At 35.9% G+C, this 27,801-nt stretch overlaps 1 protein-coding gene across 1 annotated transcript; it reads left to right on the forward strand.

Moving 5' to 3' along the window:
- Positions 1–200: 200 nt before the first annotated feature.
- CWF19L2 (CWF19-like 2, cell cycle control (S. pombe)) lies at positions 201–27,504 on the forward strand (the record flags this gene model as incomplete). The annotated part of the gene is made up of 8 exons (XM_010073634.1): positions 201–326; positions 1,537–1,674; positions 18,457–18,669; positions 19,836–19,952; positions 21,413–21,568; positions 22,956–23,036; positions 25,895–25,996; positions 26,919–27,504. Coding segments are annotated over 8 exons (1,074 nt in total), but the record flags the coding sequence as incomplete, so codon positions are not given.
- Between the last annotated feature and the right edge of the window lie 297 nt (positions 27,505–27,801).

The following is a 27,801-nucleotide window of genomic DNA, read 5'->3' on the forward strand; positions in this document are numbered from 1 at the left end:
ATATTCTATTATTTTTGAATGTGCAAAAGAATACCTTCTGTAAGGTAATACTGTCTGCTTTGAATTATAATGAACATGCAACATGTAAAAAATCTGTTATGTAACCTTTAGGTTTTAAAACATTTATTATGTGGACTACGTGTTTCTTTTGGTTTTATTTGTATCATCTGTTTAAAAATATATCTTAAAACCTGACACAGGCTTCAAGCCGTCAAGAAGATGAGCAAGTTGTTCTTGTCAGAACAGATCAAAGTGGAAGGGCATGGCCTGTGACCACACCCTCTGAACCACAGGAGCCAAAAGGAGGACGGAGAAAGCGACAGATGGTAAGTTTTACAAATGTGAGTATTAAAGTGTAATTCTGAAATGATTTTGTAGTTTTATGATGCCATAATTAATATGAGTGTCTTATCAGAATGTCAATAGGTAGTTAAAAAGTTCTTTGTAATTAAGTGTTAGAGTACATATTTATTAAGCATATATTGAGTTTCTTTTCAGACTACATTTCCCTAGGGATCATTTCAGGGCTTACTTAAATGCATGTTCAAGGAAAAGTAAGTTTTTCAAATTATCACAGTCTCTTAGCCAAGTAGTTTATATTATATAAAGTTATTTAAATAATGAAGATTAGCAGAAGTGAATATTTCCAAAATAAGAAAGATTCTGCTGAGATACTCAGGTCCCAGGGGCTAATTTTCAATTTTCTTTTCTCCTGATCAAAAGTACTGCTACTGCTGATAATAAAAATCATGACCTAATCTTTATAACAAAGTGTTTCGGGGAGCAATGACAAGATTGGAGGCTGGAGCAGTGTTTTATTCTTAAGATATTTGCTTGCAACAGTAAATAAACTAATATTTCAATATTCTTGGGATAAAAGGAGGTGACAATGCCTCATACTTCTAGCAGGTATGTTCTTGACTAGTAGGACAGCTCAGTTTGTAACACTGCTATGGAGGAGTGAAAGGCACAAGAAGTTAAAGAATTGGTTGTCATCTTCCTTTATGCCATCTCTGCTTTATGTTACTGACCATTCACTGTGGTCCTTCAGGTTTTAGTTTAGTCCTGCCCTAAAGGACAAACTCCTTTCTCTTGTGTGCTCTGTTTAAGATGGCAACATTTCCCAGCAGAGGTACCACATTTATACAAGTTTTCAGTAGTGTCTGTGACTTGACAATTCAGAAGCTTTTGTAAATAATGAAGATTACTTTTTGTAAGATTCCATTTTTGTGCGCTGATTAACTGTTTCAGTGAGCTACTGTACCTCTTTCCTGAGTGGTAACGTAGCTGATAGCTTAAGGATATAAAAGATATAGTGACTGGGGAAAGAGGCTATATTTTTATTTAGACTTAATGATGCAGTTGAAGAAAGGGGAAGATGTTCTTTTCTTTAGGTCAAATGAGCAAGCCCAATTGCTTCAGATATGCTTATCATGATTCATGTTTCTTTTAACTTGTTGAAATTATTAGGATCTGATTTTTATAGTTGATCTTTCTCATTAGGTTAGTATTTATTTCCAATATGTTTGTTTCTAGGTCCCTACTCACATAGATAAAGAAAGAGTAAGGTTTTTTCAGGATGATGATAGTATGAGCCTGAAGGATTTGGTTGAAAATGAGAAGATGAGAACAGCAGAGGATCAAAACTCACTGTTCATGCGTATGGCGTCAAAGGTAAGGTGTCATGTCTATGACTTTTTAATTAAGCATTTTATTATTAGAAATGTCAGGGAGGACATGAGTTCTCACTGTACTAGGTATGTTGCTTTTGGTTGAGAATTCTCATTTTCTTAAATAATAATCAAGTCTGTTGTAAGAGGGTCCTGGTAGATGTTATCAAATTGATGGAAACCTACCTGCATGTATGCAGGACCTGTGGTGTGTTCAGTTCCTTCATGGAAGTAATTGTGCAGTTCCTCTGCCTGTAGAATTTGACACTTCTGAGGTGAACACTTTCAGAGTGTGGTGTACATTAACAGGTTACTTATGCCCAACAAAGCAGTTTTTCCCCAAATTAGTGATGAATAAAAGGAGAATTTTCTTAGTGTTTAGAATGTCTCTTCCATCTAGAAGTTACAAGAATCAATGAGATTTGAAGCAAACTGTCTGAAATTCCATTAGGATGTCCTGGATAATTAGATAATTTGTGCTCACAGGCCACACAGATTTATAGATTATGATTCCATGAGTGATTTCACTTAAAAGAGCTGCCAGGTCACAGGAAGATACTGCAGTGCAAATGGGATGACTAATTTCTGTCATCCGAACTGAATAGTAGAGGATACTTTCTGTGTTTGGTATAGAAGTATTTGACAGAGATGATTTCCGTAGCTACGACATACAGTTTCTCTAGCATGCTTCAAAAGTTACTAGGTTACTGCTCCAGTATTTTTTACACCACTGAGCAGGTTTTGAAAAAGCTTGTTAGCATGGAATTGGTATCATCACAGACAAAATTTGTTTTTCTATTTATCTAGAAGGCAGACAAGATCCTGGAGAGTAAGTTTTAGTTGGTGGTTTTTTTTTTTTTCTTTTTAAAATTCTCCTCCTTCGGATGATACTTGAAAGAATTGGAAAAACCATGATAGTATCTAGTAGAAAATATTTAAACTGACGATATAAGTCATCTGGCAGAAAACTCTTCTGGAGAGATTATCAGAACTTTAGAAAGTAGTGTGGTTTATGCATCTTCTCATTCAGCTGCTTCTGGTAGAAGTTCTCAATCTGTCCTACTGGCATACTCAAAAAAAATTATGCCCTTGGGGTCCCATTAAATAAACATGCCTTGTTGCCAGTATTTGGTTTCCTTTTTACCTTCCCTTCCAAAAAAACCCCACAAACCCAAACCACCAAACCCAGCTTTGTGTCAAAAACTCTGTAATAGTGCAAACTATTAACTATAATTAACTAGCATATCTGGCATGCAAACATTTTCAACTGACAGTGTAGGGACACAATAAAACTTTGTACTGTCTGCATCATATGATAATAAGCATAACAAGGAGAAATGGTTGCCATTTTCTCAAGGATCTTATTAGTCTTGTATTGTCTTCATTAAGTATTTTCTTTAGAAGAGGTAACTGTTGTGAAAAATGGTGGTTGGGGTGTGTGTGTATGAATGTCTATGTTAAACATAAGTGGAATGGAATTTCAAAAAAATCTTGAACTCAAATATGGGCATCGAAGATGAGCTTGTAAATTAATATTAACATGTCTTTCTGAAATTATTATTAATGTGCTTAATTTGTCCTGTGTTTAGTCTGATTTTTCATGTGACTGCTTCCACTGAACAGTTTACAGGATTGCTTTTTGTGCTCTGATTCCTTTCAGAGATGTGAAAATAAAACCAAGTTAAGTTGAGCTTCCTGAGTTTGGTAATAGCAAACGTTTGCAGTGCCCCTATGAAGACGTAGTACAGAGTACTCTCAAAAAGAGATTATTTTTTTGTGTGTGTGTTTTTCCAAACTCAAATGAAAGGCCATTCAGACTTTTCTGAGAAATGTGCGTGGCAGGGGAGTGGAACTAGATGATCTTTAAGGTCCCTTCCAACCCAAACCATTCTGTGATTCTGTGATTTATAAAGTAATGTACTTAGCTTGGTCCTGAAATTTCTAAACTTAATGAAAAGTATTGTTTGCGTATTCATATATTTATTGATTCCAAATGTCTTAGCTTCAAACTGGAAATAACATATGACTCTTAGAGCATGTTCAGTTGTCCTTGGTTTAGTTTTTGCATTTTTGACTTAATATTAAGTAATTCTTAATGCAAGGAAGACTAGCAAACTTGAAGGGAGATCTAAGATTTTTGTATTACTTAGTTTTGTAAGTCTTCAAAGGGAAAATTCTGATAATTTTTCTGTGTAATTTTTTTGTTCTTTTTTTCTATTCAATTTTGTAATGGCGTGAATTTTCCAAGTTCTTGATGACTGAAACACTTGATGCAAGAGCAGCTATATGAGGGATTCACTCAGCCCAGTTTTCTGTGTTCAACAGTGAGTGCTTAGGAGAAAGAGAATTAGAACAGGTCACATTTACAATGATTAAGCCTTTATGTACTTTCCTGGCTTTTAGCAGTTTGGAAATTTTTACAGTCCCTCCTTACCTGGTATTTCTCTGTGCTTTTGGTTTATGGGTAGTTGCGGTAATTGGGGACTGGACTGAATATCCCCTGTTACTTCCTTTCTGTGGCTCCTCATCTCCCGTTCTGTTATCTGTACCTATTGCTAAAAGGTATGAGCTGTAATTATTGAATTTGAAGAAAACAGAAAAACATTCTGTATGCATAACATCTTTGGTTAGCATTCTTGTAATCTGCAGCCAGTTCCTCAAAGATTTTGGCTACTTGCACTGTAAGGATTTCTGGGACAATGGTGAAATTTGGTCCATTTAGGAATGGTGCAGAAATGCTTGGCTCAGTATGTAGCTGTTTTAAAAAGAAAGATAATGTACAAATGAGGGTCAACTTTGGCAACTGAGCTTCTGCATCCACATAGGAGAGGAAAATGCAATATAGTGTGTAACTTCTATAAAGACGCAGTTATGAAGAAATGTGGTCTATTTAGTGGGAGGTTAAAATGAGTACTTAAAGAGAAAATGCTTGCAGGTTATGAGGAACTCTAGTACTCAGTGCACATGTCTGCCACTGATGAAAGCATTCTAAGGGAGTGAACACCCTCACAAAATGGGATAAAACTTTATTTAATTGTTTTTGTTTAAAAATAAATTGAAACGTGGGGGAACAGAAGAAAAAAGAGCTTCTGGAGGTTAAAAGAAAAATCTAATTCAGAACACAACCATTGTTTAAAAAGTACTTGTCGTGTCCAAGTAAGGAGAATGGAAAAGAGCTTGAGCCCAGCAGGCTTAGAAGTAAGCTTTGATAAGAAAGATTGAAAAAGTGTCTTGAGGGAATTACTTTAAGTAATTATTTTGAGTTTGCTAAAAGCATAAAACTAGGAGTTAAATTCATTGGAAGCAAGAAGCCTGCAGGAGCATGATGTTGAAAAAACCTGATCAAGGTACAATTAGAGCATTTAGGAAAGATAAGTGCATGCCAGAAGAACTAACAAACTATTTGCATTAATATCCTCTATAAATGAGGTCAGAGCGATTCTTTTGCATGAGCCGTTATTTAGAGGTAATAAATGAAAAACTGTTTCAAGTTAACAGTGTCAGTAAAATTACCTTTAGCTCAAATTTATAGAAAGCCACTATTTAAAAAATAAATTTGAATTTTAGATGAATAATAGCAAATGGCTAAAGCCGAATGATCCTCACTTAAGTGGTCTGAAAGAAGTCAGGTGTGACTTGCTGCACTATGAACTTCTGAGCGTAATCTTTATTCCTCCTGAGGAACAGTAGGTGGCAAGTATAATAGCAATCTCGAGAAAGAAAAGGGAGGGCATGAGTAAATGGTTATTTTTTATTATAAAAGGAGGTTACCAGTAGATTCATCAGGAATGTCTTCTGTTCAACACATTCATAAAGCAACTGGAGGAAGGGATACTTTATGACCTGACAATTTGTTATTGTTACATAATTATTCAGTACTGTCAAATATAGAAGTTACTGTAAGTTGTAAATTGTAGAATTTCAAAGTACAAAGCTGGGATTTTTCTAGAATTGTGAAACTTATATCCGAACTGATTCTGAAGATTCACTCTGGAGAGTTGCTAGAGAGATGTACATATTTTGGTGGTGTGAGTCATCTGTCCTTTTTGAATGCCGTCTGACAGATGTTAGGGATGTAAAAAGGAATTAAGATGTCTAGCTCAGGCACAGGAGATTATGTTGTAGACCTCTCAAATAAGGAGAAAGAGATCCCACCATGGATATTGAGGAAGTAAATTCAGATGAAAGTCAGGGTTGATGAATGATGGTAATCGTGAAACTGAGTGAACTGTGGATATACCACAACAGGCTGTTACTGCTTGATATGAGAGTCATTGTGAATCCGCAGACATAATCTCAGTGCTGGTGGGATTGTGAAAAAAAGCGAATTTAGGATCAATTTTAAAACATGTAAGGCTACTGTGTATTGTGTATCATGCATCCCTAGCTTGAATGCTACCCAAGCTTGTAAAGTGTACCCTGTGGTGAAAGGTACAGAATAGTAGCCATTTGAAGAAAACCTAAGTAAGACAAAATTTCTTCAGCTTGGGCAGGGAAAAAAAGGCAGCTGGTAGAATAGAACACACAATTAACATAAAAGTTTAATAGAAAACAACTGTTTTTGTTTCTCATATGTGAAGTGTTCACACAGCAGTGTTTCACATGAAGGAGGGTTTTGGTTTGTATTTTTCTTTTTGTTTTTTTGGTTTTTGGTTTTTTTTCAGTGGAGAAGGAAGTTGTAGAAGTAGCATTGTAGAGCATGAGATGCTGTGGCAGCCTTAATTGTGAGTGGGAGGAAGAAGGATACAGCACCTTTGTGAAGTACAGTTTCACTGGTTAATATTGAATAGGAAGATCTAGATAGGATTTTGGCTCAGAATTTCCCCTGTGAAATGCTGAGCTGCAAGTGTGTAGCGGGAGTGTCAGTTCTAGTGCCTTGTTTATGTTTTTTCCATATGGTTTAGCCATTCTTGGAGATTGATTTTGCAACATAAAATGATCACACTGGGTTAGAGCAAGCAGCTGAGTTTAGTGTGTTTCATTCTAAAGGTTTATTTCTTTTGTTTTGTATAAGGATAAAATTTTTTAATAATGTTGCAAGAATGTATTGTGTTTCCTGGCTTATGCAAGTGCTTTATTTTAGTTTTGGAAGGCTGTCAAGTTCCTACTGACTTCAGTAAGCTTTGGGTCAGATGTTGTGTACCGTGTTTCTCTTTTGTTACTAGGCAAAGATGCACAACATCACATTGTTTTATTAGAACAAACTTCTTGAATGAATAGCTCACTCTCAACTAATCTTTTAGAATTGAGCCATATTATTTATTTACTAGCTAAATGTGCTGGAACATGTGCTCAAAGTAGATGTTTCTGTCAATTACTGTTCAAGATGAGGTTGTTATCTTTTGGCTGTACAAGGAATCTGTTGCAATGGATTTTCAGTTGTCTGTGTCTTTTACTGAAGTCCTCCAGTCCCATGCAATGTCACATTTCAGTTTTGAAGGCATTTTTGTTTGGTGTTCCCAAAAAGAAGCAGTCATAGATGCCAGTTCTTCTCTGTTAAAATCTGAAATTATTTTGGTAGTTTCTGTACAGGTGATTCCCAGCTCCTGTCCCCACAAAATGTGATGGTCTTCCCCAGATTGTGATTGTTTCTTGATCCCAAATTAAGAAACTGGCTCCTAGGCATACTGAGTTTTCCATGTCTTTCTATGTCTGTAGAATGCATTCTTATTCACAGCTTTACAAGATCAGTGTTAGCACTGAAGTGTTGGCAGGGGTCTGAAAAATTTGTGTGTGATAACAGATATTCTAGATGGTTTCCTTATGTATTTTGTAAACATATTCTACAGAGAGTATCTGCATTATGTCAGTGAGACAATCTTCAGAAATTTTACATCTCTCCTAAGTAGATTCAGCAAGGTGTTTTTACGTCCAGCAGGAAGTCTAGCAACCAAACTTCTTGTCAGTTTTAGTTTGATAACAGAATACATAAATTTGACACATAGAAAAGACTTTATCTTTGTGCCTTCATTTGAGAAGTGGAAAAAAAAAATCCACAAAAATTAATCTGTTGTCTTTCAGAAGAGCCGTGGGAAAAAATTACTAAAAGTCTATAAATTATATCCTACCTAGGATGGGAGGAGGGAGATCTTACCCCTTAAATTCTGTTGAATAATTTAATTCATTTTATCAGTCTGAACTGCTTTTGTTGAGTGATTGTTGTGGTTTCTTAGGTGTGGCTACAGAGATAGAAGAAGTTATCCACTGCAGACAAAGCAATTTATTTTAAAGAATGAAAAACAGGGTATATTTTTACCAACAACGTTCCTTTAAGGATCTCTATTGCACAATTGCTTCTCATTACAGTGTTGGTTTTGCTTCCTTGAGTTCTAATGTCAAACCTGATACCAACATAATTTGCAGGAAAATGGATGTTTGAGGGGTGGCTGATAGAATCATAAAATGGTTTGGGTTGGAAAGGACCTTAAAGATCATCGTGTTCCAACCCACTGCCATGGGCAGGGACACCCTCCACTAGACCAGGTTGCTCAAAGCCTCATCCAGCCTGGCCTTGAACACCTCCAGGGATGGGGCATCCACAGCTTCTCTGGGCAACCTGTTCCAGTGCCTCACCACCCTCACAGTGAAACATTTCTTCCTAATATAAAATATAAATCTACCCTCTTTCAGCTAAAAAACGTTACCCCTCGTCATATCACTAGACTCCCTGATAAAGAGTCCCTCCCCATCTCTCCTGTAGCCCCCTTCAGGTACTAGAAGGCTGCTCTAAGGTCTCCTCAGAGCCTTCTCTTCTCCAGGCTGAACGACCCCAACTCTTCCAGCCTGTCCTCACAGGGGAAGTGCTCCAGCCCTCTGATCACCTTTGTGGCCCTCCTCTGGACCTGTTCTAAGAGGTCCATGTCTTTCCTGTGCTGAGGACTCCCAGAGCTGGATGCAATACTCCAGGTGGAGTCTCACGAGAATGGAATAGATCCAATATGGATTTGTCAATGTGAACAGAGGACCCTAAACCCTCCCTGTCTTCATCACTCCAGTCCTGTGCAGCTCCTGCTCCTGTGATGTGTTGGATCAGCCAGCAGTGTAATTTCCCATGCAGTTGTGGCAGCCATGTTAACTGCCAAACATAGAGCCTACAGCACTATTATTGGCTTAATGGATTTTCCTAAGGATTTTATCACTTTCCCAGAGTATGCCAAAAAGAAAATTCCAGCCACATGGCTGTTGAGAATGGAGGAAATGGGCACTGCTCTTATGAATGGGAACAGAATGAGAAAGACAGATCGTAATATTTTTCTGACTTTTACACAGCTGATCGCTCTGCTCCACATGAATGTTACTTTCCTGATATTTAGTGTTTTAATGGTATTTTAGATGATAATACAGGCTGGTTGTTATGAATTTCTGAAGATAATAACATAACTGCAGTTTTGTAAAGGGAGATGGGAATGTTGAAATAGAAAGATATAATGCATAAAAAGATTTACTTTCTTAAATGGGACTTGGAAGAAATGTCATTACAGAGACCCAAAATCTCTGTCCATGAAGCCTCTGTCTAATCCCATGGGCAAATGAAGGTCTATGTAACATTATTTCATGCCTGACTGCCACTCAGATTCACAGACTAAACATCTGTTGTGGTCAAGCGATATTTATCCTTACAAGTCTTTTTCCCAGGAAAAAACTTTTCCCTGGAAAGTTTCCTTTTCTCAAGAGCTCCATGAAATCTGATGGAGGGAATATGCCATTTCATTGCTATTTATTTGCCTGTTGAGCCTGTGTTTTAAATTTAGATGAAAAGCAAATTCCAATTTATCATTACCCTCTTGCCAATTCTTCTTTTGCTAGTCGTGGTTCTAATACAACCCTGTTTTACTTGAGTGTGTTACCTCCTGTTACTTTTTGGCGTCTGTTCACCCGAGGTTGATGTAGATGTCCGTTATCTCAGGCAGTTTGAAATACAGCCTTTCCTACAGCTGTCCCATGCATGCTATTGTGTCAAACTTACGAACATCATGAAAAAACCATAATCTTTAATTTTCAGTGAAAAAGCTTTTTTTAAACAACAATTACAACACCTAACACTAATCTTTTTTATATGTGGAAAAAAGCAGATGTTAAAGTCTGATTCTTTCATATTTCATTGTCATGTTTAAAGAAAAAAAAACCCCTGAAGTTACTGTATTTCTACTTTTTACTTTCTTCAGATTGGAAAGCAGATTGGGGTCTCACTGCTCCAGAAGTATGGCTATAGGATACAAAAAAGTCAACAAAATATTTGAAAACAGTTTTTTTTTTTTTTCCCCTGACAGTTTTAGGGTACAAAATATGTGTGAAGCCTTAGATTTTTCACTACTGATAACTTAAAGTAACCTGTCTGTAGTTCCTTCTGCCCTTGACTGTGGTAAGCAGTTCAGTTTTCACAAATTCATGCTGTTAAGACTTATGTAATTCTTTCACTTATGTCAATAGATGCTTGTGGGTGTATAGAGACTGATTTCCAGAACATTACCTCAATTCAAATTACATTCTTTTTGTATGCATAAATTCTACTAAGGCTTTTTTTTTTTTCCTTTTGATTACATTTTACTAAGAGAAAGTGAGAAAGATTAATTGATGTTCATCACACCATCTAAATTTTGGCCATAAACTCATTTTATTTAAAAATCTCTGCTGTAATCTGTAATGTGAATTTAAACAGTGAAAAGTACAGAATTATATTAGTAATGCTGACCTTCATTTATGGATTTAGTAAAGAGATATGCCACTATTACAGGTTTGCAAAAAGGGAATTTACATGTTGGCTTTCCTTGGTTCTGAAGCCTGTAAAATGGAAAATTGCTTTCAGCCTTATCATTTTTTCTTCCTATGCGAACCTACCTGTTGCATATCTTTGTGTTTCCTTCACCATAAACCAAAATAGTAGTCTAGAAACATTTTAAAAGTTAAAGTGAAAGAAGCAGAATGTTGCTGCTGCTACTGTGATGTAATAAACCTTCTTCTTCTCTTTCTTCACATGGTGAGGCTGTTCTAGCGCAGTGTTTAATAGACGTGATAAAACTCTAGCAAGGTTCCAGTGCACTGTTGCTTTTTACCTTTGCTTAAAAATCTATGCATGTGCACAGTTTGCTGTAAAAAAAATTAATATGAAAGTCCAAGAGAAAATAATTTCAAACACCTTGTTCTGTGTTACACCACATTTTTCAGTTCAATGCACTAAACAACTTTCTGTGTATATTGTGTGGCCACGAAGTTAAAGGTGTTCCTCCATGTGGAAGCAAATCAACAGCAGTGACAGGTGGATTTGTAAAGAAAACCTTGGAACAGGAGGAACTGTGCAGAAGCAGCCCATATTAAATGACTGTGTAAGCATTTGGCATTCTTTGTGAATTATATTAAAATTACGAGATATTCTGCAAATGAAGACTTGTGCATGACAGTCTTTTCTAGGCATTTAAGTTGTGGCCAGGGATAACTGTAAAGTTAAATGCTAATCACACTTTTAATAGCAGAATTCTGTGACTGAAGGCATTTAGTTTGGTTTACATTTCATTTCATTGACTTGCATATAAAGTTTCATCTGTCCTAATTAATTATTTGAAAAATCTACAGTTTCATTTCAAATAACTGAAGCAAAAAGGAGCGTGGTCCCTAACCATTGAGCAGCACTCTGCTGCTTGTTTATTCCTTGACTTCTGCTGCTTAGAGATAGTCCTGAACTACCTGTTTCATCAACATGATTCATAATATTTTCCTGTCAGTGTCATAGGCCTTTAAAGCACGCTGTGCATTGATATGTTAAGATCCTTTGATAGTATGTGTTTAACATATTATTTATTTCACTGGGATCATAGATGTGGGAAATGCCTATATGCTGAATTATGTGTTGAATTAAGCCTGCGAATTCAGATGTCTGTGATCTTAGGGAGACAGGAATTGTAACAAAATCAACATGATAAAATTCTGCCTTGATTTGGCTTGAGCAAATGGTGTTTGAGATCAGAAAGACTGTTTTCTGAGGTGATTTTGTTGTAAGCAATAAATTCTGAATGCTGAATAAATTTAAATGTGATGAGATGTATTCGTATGTCACTCAGATTTATATTCTAAAATAATAGTTTATTCTTCTTTATTACAGCTTCCCAAAATATATTATGAGTACAACATTCCACAAATATTAACTCTGTCATTTAAAGTGGAAGACGTCAGTGTTGCCATGGCAATTTAAAACCAAACTGATAACATTTTATGCAATCTATAGACTTTTTTTCACAAATTTTCCAGCAGATGCACTTTTATTAGCTCATATGGAAGTAACTTTAACTATGATTGCGTTAGCGAGAAAACAGGAAAAGAAGGAGTTCAACAGCAGCATACAAAATAGAACAAGAAAATAAGCAGAAAAGTACACATACAAAAAAAGCTGAAAATAGCCCACACCAGAAAGATGCAGGTATATTTTGTTACTGTGCTAATTGCATTTAATGGAATTTCCTGCTTCATCCACAAATTTCAGGGGAAATTTGAAGAGGGGAAAAAATGTACTCAGGGTACTGTATAGGAATAATTCCTGATGATTAGAAGATGAGGCTTCCTTTCAGCATCACAGTGATACTAAATTCTTTAGTTGGGCTTTCTTTCCAAAGGGCGCACCCAAAGAGCAAATAACAGCAGCAGAGGGAGAGACAGGAGACCCAAGGTGCAGCACACTTCTGATGGAATGTGTAGGCAGCCAGCAGGGTGTAAGACACCAGGGGTTTTACTGTAGCAATAAGAAAAACAAAATCAGTTTAAACTTAAGCTATGAGATACAGTTTGTAAAAATGAGGCTGGCCCTGGAGCGTACCTGACACAGATCTACAAGAGTTACTTTTGGAGGTAGCCCTGTGCTAAGGTGCCTGATGGCTTCAGTAACGTAAAAAATGAGAGAAGTCATCAACCATTTTATGAAAAGAATGCTACATAATGAAATTATTCGTGTCATATAGTCGTTATATTCATGCTAATTGTAATGTTAAGGATTTCATCAGCAAATACAACATTGTAATTTTTCCCTCCCTCAAATCATTCTCATTTATGCGTAGTCAGATGCTGATTTCTTTCTGAATTCCTGTGCTGAATGGTTAGTGAACTCTCTCCTTGTTTTGGGTTTTAGCCACACTTGCACATATTAGATCTGTCCAAATGAGACCCCTAAGGATGGTTTCTGTCTGCTCCTGGAAGAAGTTTGGATGCCTTCCAGGACTGCTGTTTAAGTGTTTGTATATTACAGGCATTTCTTGGCCAAGGCAAGCAAAACTGCATCCTGGTTGTGGAAAGCAGATCCCCTGTCAGATGGATGGTAGACATTTCACAGTTGGAGATGTAGGAGATAAATCATTTTGCCTGGTGCTGAGAGTCCTAAAGCTGCCTGTGAGTTCTCTGGTTAACCAGTGCTTAACAAAAGAGAAGGAAAAGTTAGAAAATGGAGGGTGCATAGAAAGGAAGAATGTGGCAGATGAACTGAGAACAAAAAAGTGAAATGGGAAAGAGAAGACTAGGGACTGTGGAGATGATCTGTCTTATGAAAACATCAGTTCAGGTTAGCTCTTGGTTTTGGCCAGTGACTGGCAGAAACGAGGACTTCAGGTGAGTTGTCTCTATAGATGTCTGGATTTCTTATATTAACTTTAGGCAGTTCAGTGATGTTTTCTTTGGACATCCTAACTTAAAACTGATATAAAAAAGTGAGTACCTGCTTCTTTCTGATCTCTGTGCAGCACTTGAAATACAGTCAGTACAGCATCCAGCACAGTGAGGGAATGAAATACACAACTTCCAGAATGCATTGACTTTCACGTTTAACAGCTGTCATGCTTCAGGTGATGCAGAACAGCAGCTCTCCAGTGAATCTAATACATCAGCTTAGTTCCTTCTTTGTATTTGTACTAGCTCTGTCTTTTGTATGGAAGAAGATATGTATGAAATAAACCAGTTTTTAAATTATTACTTGCTTTCCTTCTGGCATCTTGAAGAACACTCTCTTCTTGTTCTTTCAATTCCCCCTTAACTGGTTTGGAGAGATTTTGTTATAGCCAAATAATGCAACTGGCCAAACACAGTGGACACCTGTAAAAGTAAGAGTACAATTTTTTTAAAAGAGAACTTCCATTTTCTTCTGGAATAACTTTTCAAAAAGGCTAATATTTAGAGTAGCAGTTGAAGAGTACTCTCTAGTCTGCTATAGTAGCAACTATATTTTATTTTATTTCAGTTCTGACACATTGATGTTTGGCATTTGTATGATTTGAGAGATAGATGATAATATTTAAGGAATTATGCTCTTAAAAAAACCAACTTTATTTTTCATTGCTACTGGCAAATAATGTGTTAGTGATGTTCATTTCTTCTATTCCTATACTGCACGCTAAATGTCTTTAGTGGTTTTTTGTTTGTTTTTAAGGCAGAAAACATCACTGAATGGATTTTCCCACTTACATTCATATCATATCTTATTTCATCAGGAATACACAATTCTTGCTGGATCATGTTTTTGCCTGTTTTTAGGTTTCTGTACTTCCTGAACTGTTTTGAGGTGTGTTGGAAGGATACAGTGGTAATATGGGAGTTGCAAAGAAATTCCTACTTCTTTCATGACTCTTGTTTTCAGACATGAAAATATATCCCATTTTAACACCCTTTTAAAGTCATCTAAAGGTTGTGGTAAAACACAGCAAGAAATTAAAATTCGGGGATGGAGTGACCATCTGTAACTTGGTCTCTTGTCTCAGAACTGCCATATAATGGCACTGTGCATTGATGTGCTAGACTTAATGACTTGAATAAAGGTCTCGTAAACTTCTCCTTAAAGGTATGAGAAGGGGGAAAAAAATAACCCCTCATTTTTCCACTTTGTCCTTGTCTGTTTTTCTTCAGTGAGGGAAAGGTATAGTGCTTCAAGAGCATCCAGTTGAACGTGAATTAATAATGACTAGCCTTTTTTTTTTTTATTACGCAAGCAGGTTGAAATCTTTAAAATAACTTTTTTTCTTACACCCTGCTTATTTCAAGCTTTTGTTTAATGTCTTTGAAGCTGGGGTGTTGGCTTCTTGAACTGCCTTACATTCTGTATTATCTTGTTATTCATTAGTACTGCAATGGGATCTCTAATTTTGTTGCTGGTAGAGACTGTGTGGTGGAGTTGATTTGAACCAGATCTATGAATACTCCTTCTCTAAATATCTCTTTACTATGGCTTTTCTCCCCAAAATGCTGCATTGCTACCTACCTTTTCTTGTTCCTTTCCTTCTCCAAAGTAATCTTATGTTTATTTTACTTCCTTCCCCAATGTGCTTCATCTAATTCTGTTGACCAACATATATTACATCTTAAACCAGAAGTGGAATGCTGTCTAGCTCCCATAGCCTCGAGCTGTATGAGGAACTCTTCTACACATCTTTTTATTGCCAGGAAAAATCCAAAATTTTGTTTAAGACTCTCCACTGGCTTACTCTAGCCTGATGCACAGACCTTGGGTGGGATCCGGGTGGCAGTAGGAACTTACATTCAAGGAGTTTGTATGCACGTGATTCTACTTATGTATGTAGCCCATTTAGTAATATTAGAAGTGACGGTGTTATTTAATCTTTTCCACTGTTTCCCTTCACTTTGAGGACCTCTAATTTTGAATTCTGAAATACTACCATTGAGGGTGGTGAGGCACTGGAACAGGTTGCCCAGGGAAGCTGTGGATGCCCCATCCCTGGAGGTGTTCAAGGCCAGGCTGGATGAGGCTTTGAGCAACCTGGTCTAGTGGAGGGTGTCCCTGCGCATGGCAGGGGGGGTTGGGATTCGATGATCTTTAAGGTCCTTTCCAACCCAAACCATTCTATGATTCTATGATTTCTAGGAAGCCCCAGGAGAACTCTCAGGTGGAACTCGGGAGTCCTTCTCACCATTCTTTTGGGTGACTCCAACTTTTGCCAATGGCTGGTTGATTGGTTTGCTTTGTTCCTTTTCCTGTTTTGTTCTGATTGTAGCTTTTTTTTGTTTGTTTGTTTGTTTGGATTTTTTTTTTAAGTCCTGAATTGTGCCTGTTTTCATTGACTTCACTCAAGGTCATGTATTGGACTTTATATTGCTTCAGACCTACTCTTAGGTTTGAGTCATTGAATTATGAATATTTTTTCATATTGCATCCAGCATGATGTAGAAGAGTACAGTTCTTGAAGAACAGCAACATAATTTCTTTTTGGTCTTACTGAATTACAGTTTGAAATATAGTGATCTGTTGGTCATGACTCTACCACGAGAAACCAAATCTGATCTTTAGACAGCACTTACTTTTTTAAAGTTCACTGCTTTTTGGATGAGCATTGTCTTTTGGGTCCCAAGTGTCTTATTGCATATAGCACTTTTTCCATTGTTGAAGAAAGACATCATCCAGCCCGTTTAATAAGATGAATATTTATTTCATCACTGGACAGGATTCTTGACTTGTATTCCTGTGACATAAGGGACTTGTATAAGAAGATCTGTAACGTATTTTTAAGGTGTTTTGAAAAGTACTACTATTTTAAAGGGGTTATGCATAACAAACCAGGAATTTCCATTATTACTTCTAAGCGCAAGGAAAGCAAAACAGTAATTGTATTCTGTGCTGCATGTGATATTCCTGATATCCCTGATGTTTTGTTTTCCACTCTTCCTTTTCTTTGTAGTCTGACAGCTGTCTTGTTTCATGTGTATTTGCATTCTCATGGCAGATTTTTTTTATTTAAAAAAAAAGTAAACCTTTACTTTTGGTAATAACACAACATTCTGTGGGTAGTTCTTATTTGATCTGTCTTCTGCTTAAGCTCCAGTTTTACCTTTATTATGCTTATGTGATAGAAGAACAGACACACCCAAACCACTAAGTATTTTTTTCTACAACTCAGGAATCTCCTGTTTATTTTAAATATATATCACAGCATTGTAGTAAAACAGAACAAGAGAGTTGAAGTATTGAACTGTTGATTTTAGTCTGCAGTGGCTTCCAGTAGGAAATGCGCATAAGCAGTTAAATGTATTATAGCTAAATAAAGTGATATTAAGGAGGCTGCTCTTCAGTTTTCTGGTGACAGAAATACTGAGCATATATAAAATAAGCTGTTGGTCTGTGATAGAGAATTGCAGTGTTCAGGAAAAGCAAGAGCTGTTGTCTGTGTTTTGAAGTTATCTACACTACAAAATAAAGTCTTAATTTCTTTTCGTATCGGGTTATCTACACAGGCTACACCTGGGATATTTGGAAGATTCTTTTATTTGGAGACTGTGTTTCAACTGTGACAGTATGCCTTCAAAATGCCTTCAGCTAACATTAGTCCTTTGCTAGGGCTTCTGCAGTCAGTATTCTAAAATATTTTAGGACTTGTTAAGACACTAATACCCTTTCCTTAGTAATTCAAAACTACTCATACATTAATCTACCAAGACTCTGTAGGACCAGCTCTTCCAATATCAAAAAATGTGTATAGTGTACTGGGTTTTTTTTCCTCCTTGACATTGTGATAAGGAGATTACTGAAACTATTCAAGGTAAAATTACAGTCAACTATAGCGTAAAAGTATTGCAGCACTAGCATTTCATTTAAAGAGAAAAAAATTCCTTTGGCTACTTTTTACATTTGCTTTATTTATATGTGTTGAATGTTTAGGGTATTAATGGCAACAATTTTAAAGTTGTGTAGAGTAGCTAAAGCAGAAACATCCTTTAAAAAGTCTGAAGTAATTTAAAAACTTAATCTTTACAATCATGGGATTTGTTTGTCATCAAAATAAAAAAAAATCAATAAGCTTAATTTTATATGTATGTATACACATACAAAGTGTTCTGTGAGTTATGAAACTTAGTGAAATATACTGTCATTTGGGTTTGAGTCCCACGAGCCCATACTTTTCTTGCTTTCCTTCCCAATCATTGTCTATTGTTGCTGTTGCCATAAGCCCACCTTCTTACCATGTCCTGTGTCACCTTCAGTTCCTCTGTTCCTGTCTACTGATTCCACCCGTCCCAGATACCATCTAGGTGAGACGTATCCAGTTTGTGTGGTTTTCCACGGCTAAGATCCTGTAAGATACCACTGACCCTCAAGCATGTCTTCATAACAAATTTAGTATTTCAGAGTTTCCTTTCGAATGTGGCATATTTAACTAAACTGTAGTAATTAATGGAGCAAACAAAAAGGCTGTGGATCATTCAGCCTTGTTTCTGGTAATGTGCTAGCTGTGTTCGTTATCCATATCTAGCAAAAGGTGTGCTCAAGAGAGACTAAATATTGAAGACAAAGACTGTTTTTGTCAGAAAATGACTTAGTACTGTTGACTTGGTAAGAATAACTTGGAATGTTTTAACAGAATATGAATATGAGGTGCAGAGTCATGGTCTAGTTATTTCACAAGAGGTGATTTAATGGATAGTGGTAGTCATAATAGGAGAGGAGGAGAAGGAGGGGGAAGGCCGAGATAAAATATATTATATGATTTTAAAAACTGTGCATCTCTTTAAAGCTGATGATATGTCAAGATAATATTGAAATACCTAGCCCTTAACTTGAGATAGAATATAGTAATATACTCTTCTCACTGCTGTCGTAAATCTATATTTTAATACCGATGCTGTCTGAGATTGTGTATGACTGCTCTCAGGAGTTGCACCTGATGATTGCATGTGCCGCAGGTGCCATATGGGAGTAAGCAATGCTATTCCTTACATACTTTGTGTTTCTCAATAAAGGATACTAGAAAGAGCTAAGTATTTTTTCTTGCTTATTCATATATACACATAATTTTTCCATGTATCTTTTCAGTTCATGGAAAAAACCGACAGAGAGTACTACACTCTGGATGACATGTTTGTTTCTGAAGCAGCCAAAAGAGCGCGCAGTGGGGAAATGGGAGAAATACAAAGAAGAAAAGCAATACAAGAGCACCAGCGGCTTGCTGCACGCATGGAAAAGTGCCCATACTGCTTTGAAAGCAGTGAACTTTCTAAACATCTTATTATTGCAATTGGCACCAAAGTAAGAAAATAGCAATTTAACACAAATGCAAAAATAAAAAAAAAATAAAGCATGGCAATGTTAATGCTCGAATGCCTAAGATTAAGAACAAAATTGCTTCTAGGAAATTATTCATTGTTCTGCATCTTATTTTCCTTACCCTTCCAATTGATTTCACAAGTTTCTCAAGGGTGAAGGAGAAAAAGATATAAATCCGTCAAGAATTATAAAACTAATATTTGATATTAGAACTTCAGATTTGTGGAAGACGGAGCAATAATGAAAGGTCTGAGTGCAGAGATTAGACTGTAGGTGGATTTGTGTAAGACTAAGTCACACTCCGCTGGAGGAAATTTGAACTGGTGAAGAATTGTATCTCAATTATATCAAAGAAAATTAAGTAGAAAATGCAATTTTTAAGCCTAAAATCCTTTGACATAGACAGAAGTTTGGTACAGCAATCCTTCTTGTTTCTGTTAATGTTTTTAAATGTTGCATAAATATTTGGATTTATAACATATGAAATCCTTCAGTATAAGCTCTTTTTTCTCATTCTTTCTCCAAAGTTTTCATTTACTATTGATGTTTTAATTTAATTTGAAACTTTGTATTGGTCAAGGAATTAAATGCATATATATGTTTCATGGTACATTGCACTTATTTCTTTATATAGATAGATTATATGTGCATATATATAAAATGCATGCAGATATGTATCTGTATTTGGATATATCTGTGTGTATATATGTGTGTTTATATGTCTAATAGATATATGTAGATATATTTATATGCATTTTATATAGAAATTATATTTTATTAAAATGCATACAGATATATACACTTCTGTATAAAAAATATATTGAAATTGACTAAACAGTGTGATTTCATAATAGTTAGGATACCGGTCGGTCTGTAAGTCTGATGTTACTGCCTTGTTGGTGGAGCTGCTCTCTAGACACTACTAGTTCATTGGAGCTACTGATGGACAATGGGACCTTTTTAGAACACTAAAATTACTAATACCTTGCTGTAATTAGAAGGTAATGGCTTCTATTGATTTGAATTTTAGAAAATTATGTATTTCTTAGCCTTAGAAATGGGAAGATTTTTAATGCTAGAATAAATAATACTACTACTACTAAATAATAATAATAATAAATACTTTAGTTTTGTTTTGCTTTTTATAGGTATACTTGTCTCTACCAAGCAACCAGTCCCTTACTGAAGGTCACTGTCTGATAGCCCCTCTACAGCACCATACTGCAGCCACTCTTTTGGATGAAGACATCTGGGAAGAAATCCAGGTCAGCTGAGAAACTGTCTGATGTTCTAACAATTCTGTAAAATAATGTTTTTAATAATAATATACTTATCATAAGTACCTGCTTTCGTAATTTCCTGCATGGCAGCTCTTTTCTGATTCCACTAAGGGGCAGAGCATTCTTGCGTTATGGATGACAATTAGTGGTCAAAAACTGAAAAAGGGAGATGCAGGGTAAACATGGAAGAAAAGTTCTAATTTATAAGAACTAGAAAGAGTTGCCTGGAATGCTGCAGAACCTCTGTTTTTGGAGGTCTTTGAAACTAGGTTAGAGGAACATCTCCCAGGGTTATGTAGGTACAGCTGATCCCTGACAGAAAGTGCAATAACTGGCTTGGCAGTTAGGATTTCCTTTGGAGTGCCAAGGAAAAGAAAAGGATTGTCAGGGCAGAAAGATCAGTTATAGTGAAACACCAGCTGAAGATATGTTGTTTACATATCTTCAGGTTTTTTTAACGTAATCTGGGATTTGGTTTGATGTCAGTTGAGAGAGAACTATCTCATTCTTCTTCAAATCCTACTTTTTTGGAAACAATTATTAGAATAAAGTGCCAAGCATGGTGGGTCATGCTTTCCAATTCTCTTATGAAGATATTTTGAGTTCTGTTTTATTTGGAAAAGGAAAATCAAGGGTGGAATGTAAGAAAGTTCTACCTAAGAGATTGACAGTGATTGGTCTTCTCCCTCTAGCCATCAGGATTATTACAAACGGAAAACAACTTGCAACCTCTTGTATCAAAATATTGGATACTGTTTCAGACTAGAGAAAGGCTTCATTGCTTGCAGTTGCTTAGATTTAAAATCAGGTTAGTTCATGAGTTTGAAAGGGTTTAAGTAACATTGATCTTGCCTCAAGCCTGGCAGGTGGATTCTCTGACTTTGCAGGTTTGCTCCCCATGTTGATTCTCATGTCTGATTTAATTTTATATGGTGTTTCCTAGTGAATTACACTCCTCCCAAGCAGGAAGGGAAAGGAGTTATTTTCTGTGTGATAGAAATGCCTACGAAAGTTGTATAAGAAGCAACAAGCAGGGATCAGGAGGAGCAACAGAGCATGGGGAAAAGTGATAAATATGTTTATTCTATATCTTCTATTTATCCTAAACTCTTTTAATTAACATTGTTTTATGGAGTGTCACAGTTACAAAGTTCAATGTAGTTTTTTCTTCAACTGTAAAAGTTTGTGGTATTTATTAAAACTGAGTCTGTAGTGTTAAACATAATGTGTATTTCACAATAGTTTTCTAGACTTCCTATCTTTGTATCTTAGGAAATATACTTAATGTTAGCTTGTTGAATAATATGGAATTTTCCTAGTATGATTGCTGCTGTTATCCATTTTATGAGTTTATTATGAATATCTATTAGTGAAATAATATAAAATATTATATCTGAAAACTTTGAAAGGCTAACTCAAATTATGCTTTTTTTTCTTTTAAACAGATGTTCAGAAATGCACTGGTGAAAATGTTTGAAGCTAAAGACTTGGACTGTGTGTTTCTAGAAACAAACATGAGTATGAAGAAACGGTATCACATGGTATATGAATGCATTCCTCTTCCAAAAGAAGTAGGAGATATGGCTCCAATCTACTTTAAGGTACATGAAAATTTTGTTTCTTAGGTCATTTGAATGTATTTATCATAATTTATCTATTTCTGGAAAACTTTTTTTGATATTCAAGTCCTATTTTTGAAAAGATGGATTCTTTGATCCTACTTCTTGATCCATTCTTTGATCCTATTCCTTGATCTTAAAACAAGCCTTGTGAGGTAATTCTGTTTTTAAGTAGTCGGTAGAAGAGCTCTGTGTCACTATGCAGTTGCCTCAAGTCTGGCTGCACTGACAAATGCTGGAAGAGTATGAGAGAACCTGTAGTTTCTTGAAGTGCTGTAAGGATTGCAATACTTCTCACTAAAGTCCTGTAGTATAAACTTAAAACCCCATATATGTGCCTTGTCAAGGATAAAATGAGAAAGTAATGTCAACTGTTTTAAGAAATACCAATATATAATGTTTCATCCCCATTTTATTTCTGTAGGCCCAAATTTTACATGTGTCTTAGGTCTCCAATGAACATTAAACAGCATGATAGCTACTTCCTCCATAGCTTTTCTGGTCTCTTTCCGCTGACCCCGTAATGAAAGCCTCATTGAACCTTCTGCCTGGAACTGAGGCCTTTCGGCTTTTGGCAGCTCAATCATGATTTACCTTTTATAACTAAATTATTTTATTTGTTCTTTGAAATATTATTTTTGTTTTCTGGAAATAAATAATGTGATTGGTTTTCTGTGAAGTGGAGCAGTCAGTAGGATGAACAGCAATGCACGAGCTTCTACCACATTTGAAACTCTCCACCTGGTTGATTTAATTGCTATGCTCCTAGTACTGGTAAAATTTGCATTTTGTCTGAATGCTAAAGGAAAGACAAAGTACAAGATTTAATGCAATGTCATGTGCATAAAACTTTATTTCAGAAGGTTCTACTGTTAAAGTACATAGCAAATGAAATTTAGAAGGTACCTACACTATGCTACACTATACCCACTTCCATACTATGGAGGATACAGAGGCAACTTTAAAGGTTTTTAGGTGCAATCAGCCTTCTAAGCTGGATTCTCTTAGTGTTTAAAAAAGAAAAAAAAGTCTTAATATACTGTAATGAGTTCATAAGAGGTTTTGTCTGAGTTTAGTAAAAAGAGAATGTGACCTTTTAGTTTAGACTTGTTAGAGATAATTTGTGTCAGCCAAAAGTTAAATTTAAAAAAAAAAAAAAAGGAATATAATTAAGTGAGTTTGAGGATCTTATATGCCCCCTTTATAAAGTATGTAACTTCTGGAAATCAGAAAGGTTGTAAAAAATAGAGTTACTTTGTTAAGAAATAAGTGGTACTTGCAGTGCAATGTACTTCACTACATTGAAAAGTTATTTCTTTGCTTATGGTATGAAGGACTATTTTCACATTGAGATAAAATGATTTTACAGAAAGCTATAATGGAGTCTGATGAAGAGTGGTCCGTAAACAAGAAGTTAATTGATCTTTCTTCAAAAGATATTCGTAAATCTGTAAGTAATGAAATGTATTGAACACTGAATTTCTCAGCAAATTCTTCTTGTCTTTTTTTGTTACTACTAACTGCTAACTGACATTATGGAAAAGATTTCCATTTGCTTCAAAAACAGGTGGACTGAGCTGCAAGCATTTGTTGAGAACAAAGCTGGCACTTTGAGGACATGTACCAGCATAATTTTCTTGATTAACTTTAAAAATTAAGGTAGATGAAAGATTCGCAAGTTACTTTCCTGGAAAAAATATGATGTGTCTTCTTCATTGACCTAGAATGGCCTTTTGTTTTATGAAGTTTATGAGGCAAAAATATAAATAACATTATAAGTCTTTTTTTTATAAAACAAGGAAACAGTACTGTGTCTGTCTCCTGGATACTAAACTGAAACATCTTTGTATATACAAATCTTAAAGGAATAATGCTGAAACACTTAAGTTCAAAGATTGTTCCGTCTTTTTAATATTAAAGATGTGTGATATATAGACTTTACCACAGGTAGTTTACTACTATGTGATAATAATACTTAATTTCTGAGAGTGTCTTTTAGTAAATATAGCACCTTTGCACTAAAAAAAAAATCCTAGTTTAGGAGAAAGAAAAGATGGGTTTTAAAAATGAGACATGAAGCCTGATATGACAAAGAGAGAGAAATGAAATGCAGAAGAGTAAGGGACTGGGTCACAGTATGGTAGGACAGGCTTTGAATATTATGATGACTCTTGAAGTAAACCAACAGTGGTAGCAAATGTAACAAAAAGAGAAAATTTATTCTGCCACATAAGCTGAAATGTCATGTAAATATAATGGGAATCCGTTATGGGTCATCTTATTCAAAGTGGTGGAGCTTCACCTGGAAAATTTGGGTCTGGTTTTGAGCACAGTGTTTTAAGACAGTTACAGAAGAGGACAGCATGGGTTAGAAAACTTAACTAAAGAAACTGGTTAGGAGTTGTGCAGTCTAGGAAAGAAAAGACTGAAATGGTATGTGATGGTGGTTTTCTGTATATAGGAGGTTGTCTTAAAGAAGATAGTACTTAGTTGTTTGCTAGCATTATTGGGTGCAGACAAGAAGGAATTAAATTAATTTGTAGGAAGGACTTGGGGAAGACTTTAAACTTCAGGTGGATGTAAACAGACAACAAAATAGGTATGTTTTGGATATCTTCTGCTCATTGGTGTTCAGAACAGGGAAGGCCAATATCAGTCACAAGTAAATGAAGTATAATTTTCTTGATACATAGTAGGGCATCAGGACATTTGATTTCTTTAAGAATCTTCTTACCCATACATTTTTGTGGCTGTGTTATATACCCATTTAAAGGTAGGCCAGTTTTCAAATTAAGTCATGACAGTTCTTTAAATTAATAAAATACATCTGAGTGTAATTTCTTACACAGTTGTGTGATTTTAACGTTATTTTAGGATAAAAGAAATGCCTGTAGCCTTCAGGAAGATATGAGAGTACAGTTTAGAGACTGAGCTGAGGTTTGGGAAATTGGAGAATTGTATTAGGGGATGGTGGTGCCTGGAAGAAGGGTCAGATATGGTTGAGACATCATCTAATGGGTGGATTGTGTGTAGAAATTGGAACTATGGTGTCCAGAGGCAGAGCCTAGGCATCCAGCCCTTGCAGAGCATTGTGGCCTTCTCTGCTTCTCCCTCTGCTCCCTGCAGCGAGGGAGCTGGGGTGGGCAGTGGGCTGAGAGTGGACACAGTCAGGAGAGCTGACCTGGCAGAGAGCACTGTTCAGCAATAGCCCAAACACTGGCATGTTATTGACACTAGTTTAATTACCAGTCCAAAATTCAGCACCATTTCGTCTGCTGTGATAAAAATTAACTGTCCCAGCCAGACTCAATATATCGCTAGACACAAATAAGAGAAAGCTAACGTTTTCGTAAAGATTTAACCTGCTGACCCATTTTTCATTATTTAATGATTCATTTAGTTTGTTTAAAATGTTCTGTGTTTCCTGTTATGCTACATTGTCCCTCTGTGATAAATCTTAATTATTTTTAGAATGAATTTTGAAGTAATGTATGGAACATGCCTTGTGAAAATTGTGCAGTTATTTGGACTGTAGCAGAGGAAATGCTTATGAATTTGAGGCTTTGTAAATCTTATCTGTACAGGAACATCCTCAACAATTACAAGAGTGTAAAATAACTTGTTGCAGTGAAACAGCAGAAAGTACTTGCTATACTGTAGGAAAATGAACTCTGTCAGACTGAAGGGTCTTTCCTTGTGGCAGGATAACCAGTGTCTCCTTTGTAGGCTGACTGAATTGTTAAATTATCTGATTTGTCAGGTTAATGATAACTTCCAGTCATGTAGTCGGGTTTTCTGGTACTGTATTCACCACAGAGGTATTTCCCCATCCCTCTGAGCGTCAACATTTCCTCTGGGTAAATATTTCCTGTTATCACACGACACCTTATCTTTAATAAATCCAACTTGCTGGTGGTTGTCTTTAAATTTCTTCTCAACCCATGTAATTCAGAGGTGTGGAGTCAAGAAGACATTTGCTCAGTGTGCATGCTGCTGCCTCGTCCCTCCGCATCTCTTACCAGGTGCTGAAGTGGTGTCCTCTTGGAGGTTCTGCCACCCAGCAATCATCTTTTCAGTTTTCAGTGTATTTTTATCTAGCTGTTTTGTGTTGTTCTTTCCCCTTGCCAATTTGTTTTACCGTGTCTCTGTCATAATTTTATACTGTACATACTTGGTTTGAGTGGTGGTTTAAAGGAAAACATGATAATATCAACTGTAAAACCACTTTCAAATTCATTAAGTTGTGAAGAGGTTAACTAAATCCCTACAGTCTGTTAAACGTCTGAAAATGTGGGTTTGTGTGTATAGGTTCCTAAAGGATTGCCGTACTTTTCTGTGGACTTTGGCCTTCAAGGAGGATTTGCTCACGTCATTGAAGATGAACACAAGTTCCCTCATTACTTTGGAAAGGTATTGTCTTGTAAAAGATCAATCTACCAATCATACTCTATTTTGTAAAATCTAAGTAATTAAAACAGGTGCTGCCAGAAGAGTCACTTTCATGTTCCTTATCCCAATTTATTAGCTGGTTTTTCTTGGTGAGTCATTGTAACTTAGCTTGTTGAATAAAGGAATAATTGATTTCTTCCCTGGCTGATACCCAGAATGTGATTCTAGATCCATGTTTCTTTTGAATTAACAGGAACAGATATTTGACATATAGTCTAATAGATGGAAAATACTAGCATCGCCTTAAGAAGAATAAGAAAAAAAAGAGGTTTTTCATGACCAGAGTATTCTCATATAAGTGCAATGGCTTCTGCTTTTATAAATTAGGGTGCATACACATACAAACTCACAGACAACTCCTAGTATATAGCCATGTGTGGTTAAAATCACTCCATGTAGTTTAGAGAGTATAGTATATACTGGAAGAGCTGCAATAAAATCTTCCTTTCTTTGTTATGTCACAGCAGTCATTTATTGAGAGAGTCAATACTGCAAAAACATAAAAGAGTGAGGGGAGAGAAATACAACTTATTTCAGGAAGAGTTAAGAGCAAAGTGGGCAGCTTTCTTTGTTACGAACTTTTTTTTTCTCAGAAATGTGCTAATATATTAACAGTCTTGCAATGTTAGGTTATTTATGTAGTGCATTGCTATGCTGTACTTAAAAGAATTTTGCTGAGGCAACTATCTAGGCACTACAGTTCTAATTTTTGAATTGGTATATTTTTCAGAATTTCCAGTTTTGATAACTAGCAGTTGAAGAAAACAGTGACAAATAATGTCATAATTTGAAAATATGTATTTCTATATTCTGTGATAAAATAGTCTTCAGTGATATGGTAATTTTGCATTTATCATTATCTATCTTTGTTCTACTTGCAAAGGAAATAATTGGTGGCATGCTGGACTTGGAACCGTGGCTCTGGAGAAAAGGAATCAGACAGAATTTTGAGGATCAGAGGAAGAAGGTGTTGCAGTTTGCACAGTGGTGGAAACCATATGACTTTACCAAAAAGAAAGAATGAGTACATCCCTGCAGTCAATGACATATATATAAGCCATAAATTATATTAAAGGATATTTCATATGTTGAGAATAATACCAGCATGTTTTGTATTGCTAATATATATTTTAAAACCAAGGATATTGTTTAATTGCTGATTACCTGTTTCTGGTTTACACAGTGTGTGGATCACATGAACCTGCAAGCCTGACAAACCAGAAGTGTACAGTGTTTTTAGTTTTTCATTTTTTAGCTGAGCCAAAAGAAAAATATCCATGTGGCTATTGGAATCCTTCAAAATGTAGCTTCTGCTTTTGGAATTTTTAGAATCTTTGAGGGGAGTGATTTTTTATTTTTTTTAATTTTTTTTTTTGTATAGCATAGAGCCAGTGCTTAGTTATCAGTGATTCTTTTTGTAGAAAATGGTGTAAATTTTAAGGATGTTTTGATTAATACAAATACATTGTTGCAAAAGGAAGCTGTACAGAAAATTACCTTCTGATTTTGATTCCTTGTGTTCTTTAAGTTGAGATCATTGCAGTAATATGAATGTTCAAATACGATGTGATTGACAAACCTGCTGCTGCCCCCTGCACGGGAATTAATGCAATTTTCTGTACTTTCTTTCAATATGAAGTAGTATTTTCAAGCTGACCAGTTGCACAAAGGATGATGAGAGAGTCCATAGCTGGTGACAAATGACAACATCAGTGGTAGCGGTTACTTGTGATGGCAGTAAAAAACAAAGAAGAAAGAGGGGAGCG

This window comes from Pterocles gutturalis, unplaced genomic scaffold (genome assembly GCF_000699245.1).
Source record: "Pterocles gutturalis isolate BGI_N339 unplaced genomic scaffold, ASM69924v1 scaffold26526, whole genome shotgun sequence".
NCBI classification, from domain to species: Eukaryota; Metazoa; Chordata; class Aves; order Pterocliformes; family Pteroclidae; genus Pterocles; species Pterocles gutturalis.